This window comes from Phocoena sinus, chromosome 16 (assembly GCF_008692025.1).
Source record: "Phocoena sinus isolate mPhoSin1 chromosome 16, mPhoSin1.pri, whole genome shotgun sequence".
In the NCBI taxonomy this organism is placed as follows: Eukaryota; Metazoa; Chordata; class Mammalia; order Artiodactyla; family Phocoenidae; genus Phocoena; species Phocoena sinus.
Window position 1 is genome coordinate 69221451 of NC_045778.1, and position 17946 is coordinate 69239396.

The window sequence follows — 17946 nt, forward strand, 5'->3', positions numbered from 1 at the left end:
GAGCATTTCTATTTCTGATCCAACCTCATCAGGCTGAGAACCACTGGCCGAGGACAGATGACTCCAGCGTGAGCCCTGCCCCCATAGCAAAGGCCATCTACCTAAGTTAGGTCAGCCACAAACAACCCTCCCCTCCAAAGGCTGGAGAAAAGTCTATTCAGAGAAAAGCCGAAGTCTTTACCAAGGCCAACAGCTGATTTCTGTGTCCCCATCTCCCATCTCTCTCCCCCAACCCCACCTGCTCCTGCCACAATGGCCTCCAAACATGCCAAGGGCTCTCCTGCCTCAGGGCCTTTGCACGTACTGTGCTCTCTGTTTAGAAAGTTCTTCCTGCAGGTATCAGCCCCACCCAGTTCCCCACTTCATTTGGGAATCTGCTCAAGGTCACGCTATCAGAGAGGCCCTCCCTAATCTAAAATAAAATCCTTCTCCTGCCCCAACCCAGCCCCTGCAGCTTTCCATCCTGACCTGACACATCCTATGTTTATTTGCTGTCTGTCTTCCCTCTCACAATCTAAGTGCCGTGACCACTGAACCCCACTGAATCCTGCATGCTGCTGAGCTCCTGATTCCTAGAAGCATGCTGGGTACACGGTGGGACCCAGTGACTATTAGTCCAGCGAAAGAACCTGGGAACTGGGCTCTGGCTCAGCCTGACCACATTTCCATTGCTTACGGGGCCTTGTGCCTCTCGGCCAACACACCTCTTCTTTGTCACATTTCTGTGCTGAATCCAGCAACATCCAGGCAGGACCACAGAAAGCATCAGACACAGTAAACCAGCTCCTTGTGGACCACCCCAAGCCCCTCCTTGCAGGTGGGTTGGGTCTGCTGTAGGTCTCAGCTCCCCAGCAGACCAGAGGCCAAATGCTCTGTGGCCAGTTCTCAATTCGGGCCATGCTCTCTAGTTAGAGCCGCCCAGGCTGCCCTGTGTTTCTAGCCAGGGTAAGTGTGCCGGTCCCAACCAGGGGAGTTGGCACTGGCATCCGTGCAGGAAGTGATTGGACCCCCTCCAAGCCCCGTCCCCAGGATGTACCATTGAGGGATGTGTCATATGGTTCAGCCTCTTCATAGTAACCCTCTGGAGACTCGATCTTTGGGGTGGAGAGCTGTTTCCGTTCTGGAATCTGTGGTATGAACAAATAAAACAAACATTTTCAGATACGATACACTGGGAACAACTTGGAATTAACCCTTTGGGTGGAAGGAGAGGGAAGCAGAAGAAAAAAATGCCCAGCTTGGACGTCAAGCAAGTCGAGAGGGAGAACGGGGATTATCGTGACTCCCATCAGCCACCCCATCCACAGCGTTTGGTTTGCATCCAGCTGGAGGGCTGTGGGCGCATTGCTTGACCTCACCAAGCCTCAGCATTCCCCCCGCCCCCTGCAAAATGAGGCTCCGATGCCCACCACACACACAATATCATTGTACACATCGTGACATGACATAACACACTTGAAAGGCCAGATGGAGTCAGGCTGTCATGGTAGCTATGATGGCTTCTGCATAGAATACGTTTTCTACAAAGACAAGGGCTGATCAGGGGTACACAGAGGAAGAGGACCTGGCTTCTAACTCCCAAACTTCTCCCATAACAAGTTCAATCATTCGCTCAGCAGATACTGGATGGCTCCCACGGACTAGCTGAGGGACACATCCAGATGGTCAGGAGTCAGTCCTCAGAAAGCCTTAACTAGGTGCTCACAGCTCCTTATCAAGTGCTTTAATAGACAAGGTCAGAGCTCCATGGGAGCGTGGAGGGTGTGATGAACATTTAGGACCAAGGAAGGATGCTCAGAGGACAGGACCTCCCAGCATTTCTTACATGGCATGAGGGTGAATGAGCATAATTTGAGTAGAATAAAAAACAGAAGCAGGGCTTCCCTGGTGGCGCAGTGGTCGAGCGTCCGCCTGCCGATGCAGGGGACGCGGGTTCGTGCCCCGGTCCGGGAGGATCCCACGTGCCGCGGAGCGGCTGGGCCCGTGAGCCGTGGCCGCTGGGCCCGTGCGTCCGGAGCCTGTGCTCCGCGACGGGAGAGGCCACGGCAGTGAGAGGCCCGCGTACCGCAAAAAAACAACAAAAACATATGCAACTGTGGAGAAGAACAGAGCATGAAAATCGTTCTCTCCTCCATTACTCCATCTGTAAGATGGGCACTAGACTATGAAGGTGATCTCATAAGCAGTAGCAGGGGAGAAAGAGAGGTGGATGGTGGCATGAATATCACTATATATAGGTCATGAACACGTAAGTGTCCATCCACACAAGTCTCTGATGTCTTTCTGAATCACGAAGTCCCTGAAGAGGGCCAAGGGAATATTCGTGATGAGAACAGAAATGGCAAAAGCTGAAGTGCATTCCCAGTCCTGGTTTTGAGAAGTCCTTGCGCTGGGTGTTCCCCATGAGGGGCAAGGCCTGGACCTTCGGGGGGTGCCAAGTGAAGAGAGAGGAGGCTCTTAAGGTAAAGGGGGTGCAGGGAGATCGTAGGAGACACAGGGCCCTGACCTCGGACGGACCCCTGGGCTGTTGGGGATTCCTCGCCCCACCAGGAAGAGGGGCAGGAGGTGGGGAAATCTAGAAACCTTTGCCTTGGAAAATGAGCTCTTTGGGGGACCTATGACAGACAGAGCTTCCCTAGTCCTGGCCCAGGCGATGGTGGGAGAACAGGCAGCATGGGCTCACGTCCCCGTGGGACAGTACTCAGCAGGGACCACAAGGGCGTCGGTTCCCAGCTTCCCCCGGGGGCAGAGTATTGCTCCTGCAGCTGCTGCACAAACCAGGCCCCCCCCAGTGCCAAGTCTTCTGTGGCTTTGGCGACTAGAGCTATTTCTATGATCTCTGGAGTGAATGGAACTAGGTTTGAATCCAGCCTTTAGGAGCCCATGGATTTAACCATGGGTGTGTGACAGCCTCTCTCGGTCTCACTTTCCCTCTTCATAAAACAGGAATAGTACTGGAATCGTTGAGGATTCAAGGAGACAAAACGTGATGGTGCTTCCACAGGGCCTGGCGCGCATCCAGTACCAGGAGGCTGTTGTCATCGTTGTCTGGGGGCCTCCACAACCCAGGCGCCCTGCAGGAGCCAGGCTACTGGATTGCTGTCTGGCAAGCTGAGACAGGTCCACATGAAGAGGGTCAGCAGAGGCCAGGCCACCACCTGGCTCCCATACCACGTCCTTCGAACTCCATCTGGCCCGACGCCGAGAGAGCTGACCCAAGTCCCAGAGGCAGGCTCTGAGCAGCCTGCAGCCCCAGCAGGTGCGACACACAGCGTGCAGGAAGGAACAGAATAATCTGCTCATTTCCTAAGCAGCCCAGCTGCGCTCCGGGCCGGCTGCGGAAGGGCGACGGCTGTGAGCGGTACCTCCGTCCGGGCTCCTCGCCGGGGCGAGGGCCTCGCACATGGTGGACACATCTGGTAGCTGCTAGTGGATGATCCTTCGCCTTTGCTGCCCCTGGCCTGGAGAGACGTTTCTGCTCCTCTCGGCCATTCCTGGCCCCTCGGTCAGCCAGAGAAAGGGCTGCCTCTGAGAGCCTGCTTCCTGGGGTCTGAGGGGAAAATGTCTCCTTACCTGGGCCCCGACAAGGTCTCTGCTTTTGGGTCCTGGGGCTCAGGCTTCCTGAGTGGGCTGGGCCTCCAGCTGCAGCCTCCAAGAAGCCCCACTCCCCATCACGGGGTGTGGGAACCCTTGTCTTGGTGAGGGCGTGGGGATCCCATCCGGAGGGAAGCTCTGAGCACCCAAGGTCTGGCTCTGGTCTGGATTCCCATGATTAGAACAGGACAGAAGGGGATTGAACCCTCCTGTGGGAACTCCTGCTGGGTCATTATCCCCACAGGGGGCCTGCCCTCCCATCTAGGAGTTGAGCACCAGGGGGTGTTTCTTGAGAGTCTCCCAAGCCTCTCACTGTGAAATCATCTGTAAATGGATCTATACAGAGAGGCAGATAGGGCAGTGGGGCAGGAATCTGACCTTCGGGGCTGGGTTCGAATCCTGACACGGGCACATCGAGCTGTGTGACTCTGGACAACTGACTTGACCTCTCTGGGCCTCAGTTCCTTTGCTATAAAATGGGGAGAGTAGAAGTACCCGTCACATGGGGTCACTGTAAGGATTAAACTGTGCTCAGCACTATTAAATAATAAATATTAGTGCTCACTGACCTTCAAAATAAGATATAAAAATATCAATCAAAGGGAGAAAAGGTGCCTGTATGCATGTTTGGTGGGGGAAGAACAGGGGTACTCTGGGAGGATACAGAGGAAGTATTTGGGCATGACCTGGCTTACAGCAAGCTCAACTGCCTTAAAGAACAGGACAGCCCCTGTCCTCAAGGCGGCCAGGGCAAAAGATACGGGCCTGGGTCACGTTAAAGGACAAAACGATTCCAACAATTCAGAAGAGAGTCACATAATCACACAGGCACGATGGCCTATTATCAGAGGTCAGGGGAGCAGGAGATCCTAAACTCCCGGAATTCAGAATAAAGGAAAGTTACTTTATCATCATGACGATGAGGATGGTACACATTCAACGAAGGAGCAGAAGATGTGTGACTTCGGAACCTGAAATAACTGAGGGTTCACAGGAAGGGACAGGGAAGAAAGCCACCCTGCTCAGCGTGACTTGCCAGAGACTGGCAAACTTTACCTGTACAGAGCCAAACAGTCAATACTTAGGGATTTGCAGGCCATTCAGCGGCTCTGATCTCAGCTCTTTTACCCTGCTACTGTAGTGCAAAAGCACCCATAAATAATACACAAATGAATGAGCTTGGCTGAATTCCAGCAAAATGTTATTTACAAAAGCAGGTGGTGCAGGATTTGGTCAGGGGGCTGTACCTGGCCAGTGCTGATTTAGATGAGACACAGAGCTGAAGATGCGGGGTGGCCCAGGTGACCTGGGGCATCCCTGCAGTTCTGAGCAACCTGCCCCAGAATGCACTGTGGAAGCTTCCGGGGTGGGGGCTAGCGGATCCAGCCCGAGCTCCCCAGACCAACCATGGTGACGGCCTTCCCTGCCCCCACAGAGCAGCCTGCAGAAGTCCAGCCCCGACGCGTGGTCAGGCCTCAGAGGGGAGGTGGGCGGAGATGGCTGCCCAGGCCAGGAGCACAACGGTGCCAGCAGACGTCTGTCTCTCGGAAAGCAACCGCCGCACCTGGCTGTGCGGACCGTGGCCTGGAAGTGCCACGGCTGCTGAGTCACTGGCCACACCCATGAGATTTGCTCCAGACCCCTGGCTGCCCCCTCCAGTGTTGGACGGGCTGAGCCTGGGACAGAGGCCAAGCTCCCGGCCCAGCCCAGGGCACTGAGGACCCCAGGCAGACACCCAGCTTGTGCTACAGCCACCAGAGAGCCCGGGGCCGGGCATGCAAGAGGACAAGCCACCGTGGTGCCCTGAAGCTCCTGGGTCAGGGTGGGAAGGGACACGGCTTTCTCTGGCCGAGGAAGAGAGGTCACAGGGCCAGCCAGGCTCAGGCTGCCACGCTCCCTCCCTCCCAAACTACTTGCTGTTCTGGTTCTCCTCCTCCCTGTGAGAGCCAGAAGACACAGCTGTTCCCCGCTCCACCCTGACACCGCTCCTCTGGGGGCCTTGGACTGTCTTCAGCCAGACTTGACCAGAGAGGAGGCTGGAGGGGAGCAGGCGTGTGTGGGCAGGCAGGGAGGACCCCGGATTCTGCACCCCCCCTTCCTCACTCCACATCCAGAAGGCCCTGGGGTGGAGGTGGGCGACTGGGACAGACCTAGGAGGGACCTAGGAAAGGTCCTTCTCAGCAGAGAAATTCCACAAGGAGCGGAGACTGCCAAGGCCGCTCGCTCTGCTGGAAGTTGCCCCACGGCCGGGAGTATGTCCACGGGAACCGTCACCACGCATCTGAAAGGCCACACGTCTCGGGTCGTGGTGTCTTTCCAGTGCAGCAATAGCTTCCTCTCGAGCCTCTCCTGGCCCCGATGGCCCACAGACACAGCTGATGCCGGGAGTCCGCTCCAGGGGACGACCACAGTCCTGGCCTTGATCAGAGGCCCTGCGTCTCACACCCCCGAGCCCTTGGGGCCAATGTGCCAGGGTCACAGAAGGCTAGCAAGGGAGCACTAAAAGCCAGCCAGAGTCCCGGGGCTGCCGGACTCTGTGACCACGACCCGGCCCCAGACCCTGGGTTCCCAGTCCACCACCACGTTCGTCAAACACGGGCTTCCAGAGCCAGTCACCGCTAAGAGGCTCCACCAGGTGAATGCCCCTCCCGTCTGGTGTGGACCCCTAAGCAGCTAGCTGCCCCACGTGGGGTGGGTAGTGGCACCCCACTGCACAGAGGCCAAAGGCACCCCGGTCAGAATCACACGTGAACTCAGGCTAGGACAGTTGCAGCCCTGGCTCAGAGCAGCCACCTCTCCTTCCCCCCATCCGGCAAGGGGTGCTTGGGGCGTAACCCGAAAACCACAACACCTCCCGTCTGCTTAAAACCAGCAGCAACTGGATGGGAGCTGAGAGGCCATGCCACCTCCCCAAGTCCCGGCGCCAGAAGTGAGGGGAGCCTGCAGCAGAAAGGGACACGACTTGTACCTTTACTTGGCTAAGAAGCCGAGCTGAAGTCCGGGAGGCCGCAGAGTGGCCCAGAAACCAAGAAACTGCATACAAATCCAGGGCCTGCTACCTCCCAGTGGTGGGATCTTGGCCAGTTGTTTTAACTCCCTGAGCCTCTGATTTTTGGCAGGTGGTGGGAGGACCATGTTTGTGTGCACGGAGTGGGCAGCGGCTCAGAGCATGGCAGTCACTCACGGCATCAGCATATTGGGGTACCCAGGGACTGATGCTCAGTCCACCAAGTCTCAGTCAGCCTGAGATGAAGGGTCCCTGCCAAGCTGTCACCCAGCTCCAGGGGCTCCTGCAGTGGGATGCTGCCCAGACATTCCAGGCCTGCCCTACCAGCTGTGAGAGCAGTGGGAAGAACCGTACTGCCCCCAGGAAGGCATGATTGAAGGGGCCAGTCTGGGGACGGGACCCCCTCAGTGGTGACCTGAGCCTACGGATCCGGTGATGGATGGCTTGGTGGGAGCTCAGTGACCATGCAGTCCCACGGTCCCAGAAATCCTTCCCAGCCAGATCCTAGCGTGGAAAGAACTTGGGTTCAAGTTCTGCCACTTCAAGGCTGTGTGACACTGGGATGTTATAAACCCACTGATTCTCGGTTCTTCACCCATAAGATGTAAATACTACCACTCACCTCACTGAATACTAATGTGGTCTGCCACGCCCCCTGAATAAGAGGAGCTTAGGTGAGAGATGTTTACGTTCCTTTCATTTAAACACCAGGAAACAGAGGGCCAGAGACCTTAAATAAACTGCTCAAGGTCAAGGAGCTAGTACCTGGCAGAGCTGGAATCTGAACCCAAGTCTGTAGGAGTCCATAAATCCATCCATCCACAAACATGCGTGTGGTCTACTGTGCGCAGACACAGGACCTGAAGCAGTAAACGAGACAGAGTCCCTGTTCCAGGGAGCTTATATCTACTCTGGGAGGCAAATAATAAACATGGAGGGGTAACTGGGTGGTGTGGCAGGCAGTAATGGGGGCAGGCACCGAGATGGGATGCCTCACATGGGTAAGTCAGGGAAAGTCTGTCTAACAATGTCTGAGACAGGAGGAGGGGGCAGCCTTTGAGGGGCCAGGGCCCGGGGACTGCAGAGTCCCTGAGGCAGGACTGACCACAGGGAACAACCCAGGAACAGAAAGGAGGCTGGTGAAGAGCAGATGCAATGAGGCTGGAGGTGCAGCTGGGCCAGACCGTGTAGGCCCTGGGGCCATGTGAAGGAATGGGGATGTTCTGCCCCAAGTCCAGTGAGAGCTCTTGGTGGGTTTCAAGCAGGAAGTGATGTGATGTGGTTTACATTTCTGAAAGGTCACTGTGGCCTGAGCTGGTGCCCATGTCTGTTCTAGGCCCCGCTCACGGGGTGCTGGTGAAGAGCCTGGCGTAGCCTCGGACACACAGGGACCCTCATCTCGCACTGCCGTTCCTCTTTGCGCTGAGCAAATGATGTCACCTGCTAGCACGCTTACTTGTCTCCGTCCCTCCCGGTGCCCCGGACCCCACAGACAACAGGTGCTCCGAAAATGCCAGACGCTGGGTAGACTGACACCTGCGAGAAGCATTGGACCTTCACGGGACCCAAGTCAGGGAAATGAGGGATCCCGGACCCACACTTACGATCTTGGGTGGCGGGAGGTCTGGAAGACTCTTCTGAGGGGCCGAGGAGTGCTGGCTGGGCTCGCCGTTAGTCAGTGGGCTCTGCTCCTCGGGCGCTGTGGGAAGCAAGCAGAAGAGGGCTTCGATGAGGGGCACCCAGGCTTGCAGTGGAGTCTCAGTAGCCAGGAATGTCTGGTCACATGAGCCCCGAGTTCTATTTGGGCAGGTGTTAATTACCCAGGCAGGCGGTGCCTGGAGCCAGTGTTGTTTTTCCTCCAAGAATAGGGTAGATCGGCCATGGGCAGTTTCCTCAGGAGGAATTGGTTTGAGGTTTCTGGTAGGTTCCGCACCCTCTCCTCCACCGGCCCCATGTCCAAAATGCCCTGGCCACAGAGCTTCAGTGAGTGCAGGAGCTGCCCGTGGTCACTATATTGAGCTGCTCTCAGCACCGACCCTGTGATTACCTCTGTCCACCCCATGGTTTCCCCGGAAGGCAAACAACCTAGGGCCCGGGGGCTGCTTTAGTGCGGGGGACTTCTGCTGAGCCCACGTTTGGTGGTGGGGCAGGAGGTGAAAGCCACACTGGGGACCTTGGCCACCAACCCTCTGTGCACTTTTAAGGAAAAGGCACCAAAGGCTCTTCTGAGCCTGACCGTTTCAGCCGGTGGCCAAGCCAGCTGGGGACAGACAGGTTCAGGCAGATCTGACCCTGGGGCTTTGCTGGCTGATGTCCTGGAGCCAAGTCTTTAACAGGACTGAATGTTTTGGGATGCTTGCTAAGCCTCTGCCTTTGAGTCACAGGCTTGAGAGCTGCGAGACGGGGGCTTCTACTCCCCACTCATCTGCAGCTAGGCAGCTCTGCAAACCTCTGGGCCTCCCTGGGGTCCTGCTGGACCCACTCCTGAGGGTTTTCGGACAAAAGCAGAGAGCAGAACAGAGAAGATTAAGACGCCATGGAAGACACCACCTGTCCTTCCAGTGGAAGGTAAGATGTTCTGCCAAGCCATCACCTTTGAACAAAACCTTCGATCGAATATTAAGGCAGCTGCTGACATCACCGACTCCTCGCCATCACTCCCCCCCAACACACACACACTCATAAAATCCAGACTTCTGTCAAAAGTCATAAAGCTGGGGCTGTGGGATCAGCACCTATACAGCTGCTTTCTTAGAGCATCTGAATTATAACTTCCTACTCCTGGGACGATGCTGGCAAACGCTGAGAGATTTTAGGGACTGAATCCTTATCCACGCAGGGGACACGAGACCTTTAAGAGGCAAGGAGGTGGCCTGATGAGACATCCCAAAATACATCAACCCCAAATAGCATCAACCAAAATGCGACTTCCAAAAATAACCCCACCAGGCCTGTCTGTGGTCCTGGCTGGGAGGAAGGAGGGGTGGGACGGGACCAAGGCTTATACTGGCCCCCTTCCTGGGAGCTGGCCACTCCATCAGCGGTAGACCCGTACCTTTGTCTTGGGACTCGGCATCCTGTTGCTTGTGGACCGTCACTTTGTTCATATAAATGTACTCCTCATCAGAACCTGCAGAAGTAGGACGGAAGACACAGGCTTCATGTGATTTCATGAAGGGAAAGGGACTCTAGAGAGAAAGGATGTCCCCTCCACCCCTCAGAGACATTGTCATCAGCCTGGATTCCAGTAAAAGCATACAACATTTTGAGTTGATTGAAAGAGTCCATTGTAGAAAGAGCTGACAGATTTCCAAAAAAGAAATACCAAATTGCTGACTGTTAGTTTTCTAGCCTGGGGGGAGGGGAGGGGAGGGAAGGGAAGGGGAGGGTACAGAAGGATAGCTTTGGGAATAAAAGGCTTAAGTGGAAAAGCACCCATACCTTAAAGATCTGCCTCATATTCCACCAAGCAGAGATTTCTCTGGGTTTCCTAGCATTTTGTTTAAATTGTAAAACATTTCCTATCAGTCATTCTCACCCTAGTCTGAATTACATTCATGGGCTAATCAGAGTGAGGTCTATATAAGATAGGTCATATTCAGGACCTGGAAGTTTAGCTCCCAGGCCTCTAGGTGGGGTGCCACTGTGGGGGCCTGAGCTCTGGGTTTGGAGTGGGGAGTGTGCTGGGATTTGGACCTGCAGGACCAGCAGCTACCTGCTCTACCTGCAGTGCACAGCCCTTCCCCTCCTTTAAAAACATTTCTGTACAGGCTGTCACCTTCCCCGTGCATGTCTAGGCAGAGAAAGGCCTGGACCCTTTCTTCAGAAGCCTGCAGAGGAGACTGATCTGAGTGTTTCTCCTCCTAGAAATCCTCCTGCATTTCTTTGTGCCTCTTAATTTGCATTTCCTAGAAACTTGCGGCTGATAAATTCCAGTGGCTGGAGATGGTGCTACAGAGCCAAGGAGCCCAATTCAAACCCCTGGCGAAGGAGGCAGTTCAGCGCCAGCCAGTTCCACACCACAGACCGCCTAGACTCCAGCCAGCAGGCCTGCGTCAACAGAGCCCTGAGAACCCAGAGGAACAGGAGGAGGATACGGCTGGATGGATCTTCCTCCATCAGCCCGTGGGATTGCCACCCTGGTGCCCAGCCCTACCAGAACCGGTCAGCAACGTCACCCCTATACCAAGGGCCGCAGCAGCTTATCAGAGGGAACTACAAGGTCTAAACGTAGTTATCCACAACTTGCATACCTCCACTGAGGGGCTGGGTCTGTACCTCCTCCAGAGCATGACACAGGATTAAAGCACTCTGCAGGGGGAAGCAGGAGACAGGGTAGGGGATGGGGGGCGGGGGGCCTCGGCCAAGCTCTGCCATTAACAGTAATTCTGAGCAAAACAGCTAACCTGTGTGCCTTGGTTCTCTTGCCTGCATAGTATGGAAAATAATTGTGATGAAATATTGCCTAATTCTACCTAACTGAAATTTTCAAATGTACAAAACACAAACGTTAGGGAATTTGAAAAAGTAAGGTAACCTTGTAACTAACAAAGATTAAAAATGACAGCCTAGGGCTTCCCTGGTGGCGCAGTGGTTGAGAGTCCGCCTGCCGATGCAGGGGACGCAGGTTCGTGCCCCGGTCCAGGAGGATCCCACATGCCGCGGAGCGGCTGGGCCCGTGAGCCATGGCCGCTGAGCCTGCGCGTCCAGAGTCTGTGCTCCGCAACAGGAGAGGCCACAACGGCGAGAGGCCCACGTACCCCAAAAAAAAAAAAACCCCCCCCGAAAAAAAAAAACAAACTCACTGAACTGACTCCTGAAGATCTGTGTACTCGACTGGATACAAAATCTAGCTCAATTAAGAAGCCTAAAACATGGGAAATAACTCAAAGGCTCAATAATAGGAAAATGGTGAAAGAAACCATGGCACATCAACATAGGTAACAGCAGGTCACCTTTAAGAGTAAATGGATTACCGGCACAACCATTTTGGAAGTGATCTTGGAGGATAATTTAATTTTAAGTGTTCATATTCCGTAACCCAACATTTCCGCTGCCAGAAATCTATCTTGAAGATAAACTCCAGCATGTAAACAAAATTTTATTTGAGGGTGTTTACTGCAATATTATATGAGTTTTTTTTTTTTTTTTTTTTTAAAGAACAAAACTTAAATACCCACTAATAGGGGGCTGGTTGAACATTACTGTTCATCCATCGATGGACACTACCCACCTGTGAAAAATAACAAAGTAGCTCTATGTCTGCTGTTTACAAAGATATCCAAAAATTACAGTTAAAGGATCGTGTTTCAGAAAAGCAAAAAAAAAAAAGAAAGAAAGAAAGAAAAAGTATGCGAACTGTCAACATAGGGAAATGTGCACAGGCAGCAATTCTAAATGTAAAAATAATGCAAAGCAGAGTACAGAGGCAAACCACAGCTACATGAAAATATCCCGATGACACGATAAAGATCAAAAAAGGAAGTGAAGGAATGTGAATAGTGTTTAATGTTCATTTCACATTCTTTTCTTTTTTCATACTGTTAACTAAGCCCACACTCCCTTACAAAAGAAAAGGCAAGATATTGTTATTGTTTTAACTGTTAGACTCTGAGCAGGTGCTTCCCCCACAAGACGGTGATTTGTAAATTGCAGAGAAAGCTGGCACTGGCCGTGTCATGAGGCTGCGTCTCCCTCCTTGGACACTCTGCAGGCCATCCTTGACTAGGTGTTGATTCTCAGTGTTGCTAATCCACTACCATCCAGTTGGTAAGTAAGAGGATCCCAGGACCATCTGCAATCCTGTGAACTTGGCCCTGGAAAGAGAAGCCTGATGAGCTGTCCCAGGTCTGGGAGGGAGCAGCCTCGGGTTGGAGAATTTCCATCATTGTCTCATTCATTTTCAGAAATGCACTGAGCACCAGCCCTGTACTAGGTGCTGGGCATACAGCAGAGAACAAAACAGACATTGTCTCTGCCGTTGTGAACCCACCAGATTGGGGGCGGGGGAGCGAGGGGGAGAGGGGGCAGACCCAGATGGGGTAGTCGCACAGGTATGTGGGAAATGACAGCAGCTACAGGTACGGTGGAAAGGAGAGCTCATCGTGCTTTGAGCAAGTGTGTGGATCCTGGGGGAACGACCCTTATCTGAAGAGGGTGGTGGCAAGGGGTAGGGAGGAGGGGCCCGGACCCTCTTACTACAGCTGCATAGACTGAACGTTTGAAGCATTTCCCATCACAGGGGCAGCCCTGAAATGTTCCCAGAGTCTCTGAGCAGGGTACTGGGGGGCCCACAAGGTTAAGACAGGAAAAAATATCGGGCCCCCAATAAACAGACCTCAATCCATGTCTTGACCTTACCACCTAGACAAAAGGCAAAGAGAGTGGAAAATTCAGTAATATACTGAAGATCAGAAAATGGAAAATTCCATTTGAAAAGTGCAAACACACACACACACACACACACACACACACACACACACACACTCATGCTCTGCCCCAAATGTGTTGAAGTAAACAACAGCTCAGCCAGTGGAGACCACAGCCTATCTTGAAATGATCATCCTCCCTCCACCTGTAAGTCCCGTCAGGCTGAGTTAATTTTCTGGAAGATACACAGTGAGGCAGGCATGGGAAGCTGAGAGAAAACGACCAACGCGTTCAATTTAAGGGGCTTTGGATTCTATCCCGTGCAGCATAATTAACCTGGTACAGGCTCATCTGGACCGTGGAGAGAGGAGGGGAGCGTAATGGTTAGGTCTGCTGGCCCAGGCCCAAGCCTGGGCTCTGCCACGCATGGCCATGTGCCTAAAGTAACTTTCCAAACCTCAGTTCCCTTGGTAAGATGGGGACAGCAACTCCCTCGTTGCCTTGGGATGGGGTCAGATGACATAATCCAAGTCATTTCATTCGTTAAGCACCGGGCTGGGAAATGGTAAGAGCCCAGAAAGTGTGAGCTGCTGTTATAACCACTCTGCCATCCGAGAGGGTGCAAAGAGGACCAGAGGGGAAGTTCGAAAACAGTGGCTATTCATCCGTGGGCACTGACCTGGAGAACAGAAGTGACAGCCAAAGGCCTCGGTACGGCTATGCACATTTTATCGGTGGTCTGGGTGTGCTCTGGGGGCAATTCACACCGGGGGGGCCCCCCCGACCTGTTCTCAGCAGCTCCTGCAACCCTAAAAGCTGCAGAGACCAAGGGTGGGGAAAGCCTGACTTTATGAGAGCAGAACATACACACATCAAAGGTGAAACAGAGGTCACCCTACAGGAAACCACACTAGACCACAAAGGGGACCCCACACCGGGAGCTCTGATGGAGTGGTGAGAACCAAGAACCAGAGGTCAGACGCCATCACAGGGGCGTTTCTCAATTCCCAACAAAGGTGTTCTTTATCATTAAACATTCTCAGGTTGGAGCACGTCTAAATGGCCTGGGAGTGTGCTCTTTAAAGAATTCCACGGATGAGTCCTTCTGTGGAGTGATTCATCCCTCTGTAACTTACCTGCTTTGTAATGGGGATTTCCCATCTGCTCATCCCACCTTTGAAGTGCTACTGACCAGCACTCAAGGCAGGTCAGCAGATGCTCACTACAAAGCTAGGAGGCGCCTGTAGAGCTCAAAGGCAATGAAGGGGCTGCCGGAAAACCCCTCTGATGAAAGGCTAAGGGAGCCAGATTATGCCGACAGAAGAGAAGGCTGCCGGGCATATAGCAACATGCTTCAGCTTTATGACTTCTCTGATAATCAGACAATAGGAGCTAATTCCACAGGGAACAAAAAAAAAAAGGGGAAAAGGGACTTTGAAATGTAGCCCAGTGGACGCAGGCTGGATGTCATGGAGGAGTCCCTGACTGTGATGGCCAAAGAAGGTGCACTTCCCTCCCTGGCAAGGATCTGGGCTATTCCTACTGTGAGACAGATGGATTAGATGTCCTCTTACTGTCCCTTACTGTCCCCAAAATATCACTTTCGGGGCTTCCCTGGTGGCGCAGTGGTTGAGAGTCTGCCTGCCGATGCAGGGGACACGGGTTCGTGCCCTGGTCTGGGAAGATCCCACATGCCACAGCAGTGAGCAAAAAAAAAAAAAATATCACTTTCAATTCTCAAACATCCGATATAAAAATAAACTCGACTAAACTGTTATGACTTCACAAGAAGGTGTTTCTTTAAAAAAAAACACACCTGGGCTACCCTGGTGGCGCAGTGGTTGAGAGTCCGCCTGCCGATGCAGGGGACACGGGTTCGTGCCCCGGCCTGGGAGGATCCCACATGCCGCGGAGCGGCTGGGCCCGTGAGCCATGGCCGCTGAGCCTGCGCGTCCGGAGCCTGTGCTCCGCAACGGGAGAGGCCACAACAGTGAGAGGCCTGCATACCGCAAAAAAAAAAAACAACAAAAAAAACCCACACCTGTGCTAGAAATGAAACCGTATGTCCACTGAAGACTTGTACAAGGCTGTTCAAAGCAGCCTTATATTCATATTAGTGCAAATCTGCAAACAACCCAAATGTCCATCAACAGTGAATGGATGAGCAGATTGCAGTATATTCGCAGAAGGGAATACCATTCAGCTATAAAAGGAACTACTGATACAGTCCACAGCATGGAGTGACAGGGGCCAGACCCAAAGCACAAACCACCCAATTCCATTTACAGGAAGCTCCAGAACGGGCAACGCTAATCAATGGTGGTAGAAATCTGAAAAATGGTTGCCTTGGGGTGGGGCTAGGGAGGAATTCTTGCCCTGGGAAGGGGCAAGAGCGAATTTTCTGAGATGATAGAGATGTTCTACGTCTTAGTTTGGGTGGTAGGTGCACAGGTGCATACAGCTGTCAAAACTCACTGAACTGGGCTTCCCTGGTGGTGCAGGGGTTGAGAGTCCGCCTGCCGATGCAGGGGACGCGGGTTCGTGCCCTGGTCCAGGAGGATCCCACATGCCGCGGAGCGGCTGGGCCCGTGAGCCATGGCCGCTGGGCCTGCACGTCCGGAGCCTGTGCTCCGCAACGGGAGAGGCCACAACGGCGAGAGACCCACGTACCGCAAAAAAAAAAAAAACCCCAAAAAAAACAAACTCACTGAACTGACTCCTGAAGATCTGTGTACTCCACTGGATACAAAATCTAGCTCAATTAAGAAGACAGAAAATCAATGAACTCACAGTTCTGTGATTTACAAAGTCTTAAAACAATGTTTTCCTGTTTTCCCTTGGGCTGTATGACACTGGGCAAGTTATTTACACTCTCCAGGCCTGAGTCTCCTCATCCGTAATAACAGCACCAACCCCACAGGGGTGTCTTGAAGATAAAGCCCGAGCAATGCATGTGCAGGCGGGACGTGCTCAATTAAGCACTAGCTATGATTACACCACTTTATTATCCCTTCTCTACTTTCAACCATAAGGAAAAGTGCTCTTCGTGGGCTACTGTGTTGAGTGTTCTGAAACTCCGGGGGCTGCCATACACGTCCCGTCGCTCTTGCCCTACAGTTACGGGCTGAACTGTGTTCCCCTCAAAATGCATGAATTAAGTCCTAACCCTGAATACCTCAGAATGTGACTGTATTTGGAGAAAGTGTCTTTAAAGACATAATTAACATTAAATGAGGCCACTGGGGCGGGCCCTGATCCAGTATGAATGGTGTCCTTATAGGAAGAGGAAATTTGGACACCGCCATTCACACAGAGGAAAGATGGTGTAAAGACCCAGGGAGAAGGGGACCATCTACATGCCAAGGAGAGAGGCCTCAGAAGGAACCAATCCTGATTTTTAGCCTCCAGAACTGTGACAAAGTGCGTTTCTGTTGTTCAACCCAGGCTGTGGGGTGTCATTATGGCAGCTCTAACACACGTACAACCATCGTCCTGCTTCCACGGGGACCTCTTTACTAAGGCCCCGGCCACACTCACTGCTGCTTTTGGTGTAAAGCCGGAGGAGCTCGGCCAGGCCACTCTTCTTCACCACAGCTGTGCTGCTCAGGTTCTCTTGGTCAAGAATCCTGAGGAAGTCATCCAGCTCTGTCAGCAGCTGCTCCAGGGCTAGAGACAGAAAACAGAAGAATCCCTTATAGCAGCTGCCTTCTCTCCAAAGGCCCAGCTCAGACACACCTCCAATCCCACAACATCCCATGACGGACCCTCCGGTCTTGAGGGGAGGGGTCCAGGGTGAGGCCCAGCCAATAGGTGCAATTCCCAGTGCCAGCGTCGCTGGGGAGAGGCAATCAGGCCCTTGGCTTCGAGACGGACAACCTCGGCCAAAGCTGCGGGGCTACCATTTGCTGGAGTGACAGTGGCCAAGGTGGTCCAATCAAGTCTATCAGGCTGTGAGAATCTGGAAACAGGATTTTATCCCTAATAAAGGTCAATCAAAGCAGCTCAGTGTCTGGGGAACTTGAACACAGATCAGACCCGCAACCGTCAAAAGAAATGCTGTGGTTGACCCAGTTGTTAATCCTTTCCCCAAGCATGGGGAAACACAGAGTCACTTCAGGGAGATGAAACAGTGATTACTCTGTCCCCGCAAGAATATGGACAACCTATCAAAAGCCACACTTGGACAAACGAAACCTTTCCCTGAGATTCTTCAGTGACTGAGCCACTTCAGTTGCCACTAGGCCAGCGTCACTCCCAAGCTGGTTAAGGGCTGTGGTGCCTCGGATCTGGTTGTCAAATACGCCTCTCTCAAGGGCCACTGTTACAGAAGCACTGGCCAATTCCTCGCTGGAAGTACACTGCAGAAACATCAGTGCAGCGGGCAGCAGTCTAGGTGCAGGGCCTTCCCTGTTACTGTTGTTGTTCTTATTGTTAATGACCTAAATCTCTATTAAGAACAGGTTGCGGCATTCCCTGCTGGGGTCCTCACCTCAGCGCTCCCTGCCCAGCTGGCTCTCCAGAACGTGCTCGTCAATGGCAGCAGCTCCTTGAGGGTCTAAACAATGCTTTCCAACCCTGGCTGCATTGGAATCACGTGGAGAGATTTTAAAACTCCTGATGTCTAAGCCGCACCCAGACTGATGATATCAGGATCTCTGGGAGTGAGACCCAGGAGTTATTAGGTCTTAAACCTCCTCAGGTGATTCCAATATGCAGCCAGCGCTGAGAAGCATGGGTCTAAATGTAACGCTAGGGGCCACAACTGAGGCCCCTCCTTCCAAGACAGCCGCCAAGACGCCCAGAGCCGCCCTCCACCACCTGCTGCTGGAACTCTGAGCGGTCATACCATCTCTCCAAGCTCATTCCCTCATCTGTAAAGTGGAGAAGACTGTGTGGGCCCTGCCCATCTCACAAGGTTGGTGTAAAAGACAAAATCTGTGAAGCTCTTCACAGCCATGCTTGTGAAATGCTATGCT

At 53.2% G+C, this 17946-nt stretch overlaps 1 protein-coding gene across 11 annotated transcripts in view; it reads right to left on the reverse strand.

Annotated features, from left to right (window-relative positions):
• The window catches only part of AFAP1L2 (actin filament associated protein 1 like 2), a 98528-nt gene that overhangs the window by 21803 nt on the left and 58779 nt on the right, over window positions 1–17946 (reverse strand). For 9 of the 11 annotated variants that reach the window (XM_032608251.1, XM_032608258.1, XM_032608257.1 and 6 more), the window contains exons 2-5: window positions 16508–16636; window positions 9657–9731; window positions 8206–8300; window positions 1037–1127 (exon numbers count right to left, since the gene is read on the reverse strand). In XM_032608251.1, coding sequence (XP_032464142.1) covers window positions 1037–1127; window positions 8206–8300; window positions 9657–9731; window positions 16508–16636 — 390 coding nt within the window. Of the gene's footprint in view, window positions 1–1036; window positions 1128–8205; window positions 8301–9656; window positions 9732–12202; window positions 12418–16507; window positions 16637–17459; window positions 17521–17946 lie in introns of those variants that run through there. The other 2 variants (XM_032608260.1, XM_032608256.1) reach the window with 2 other exon arrangements.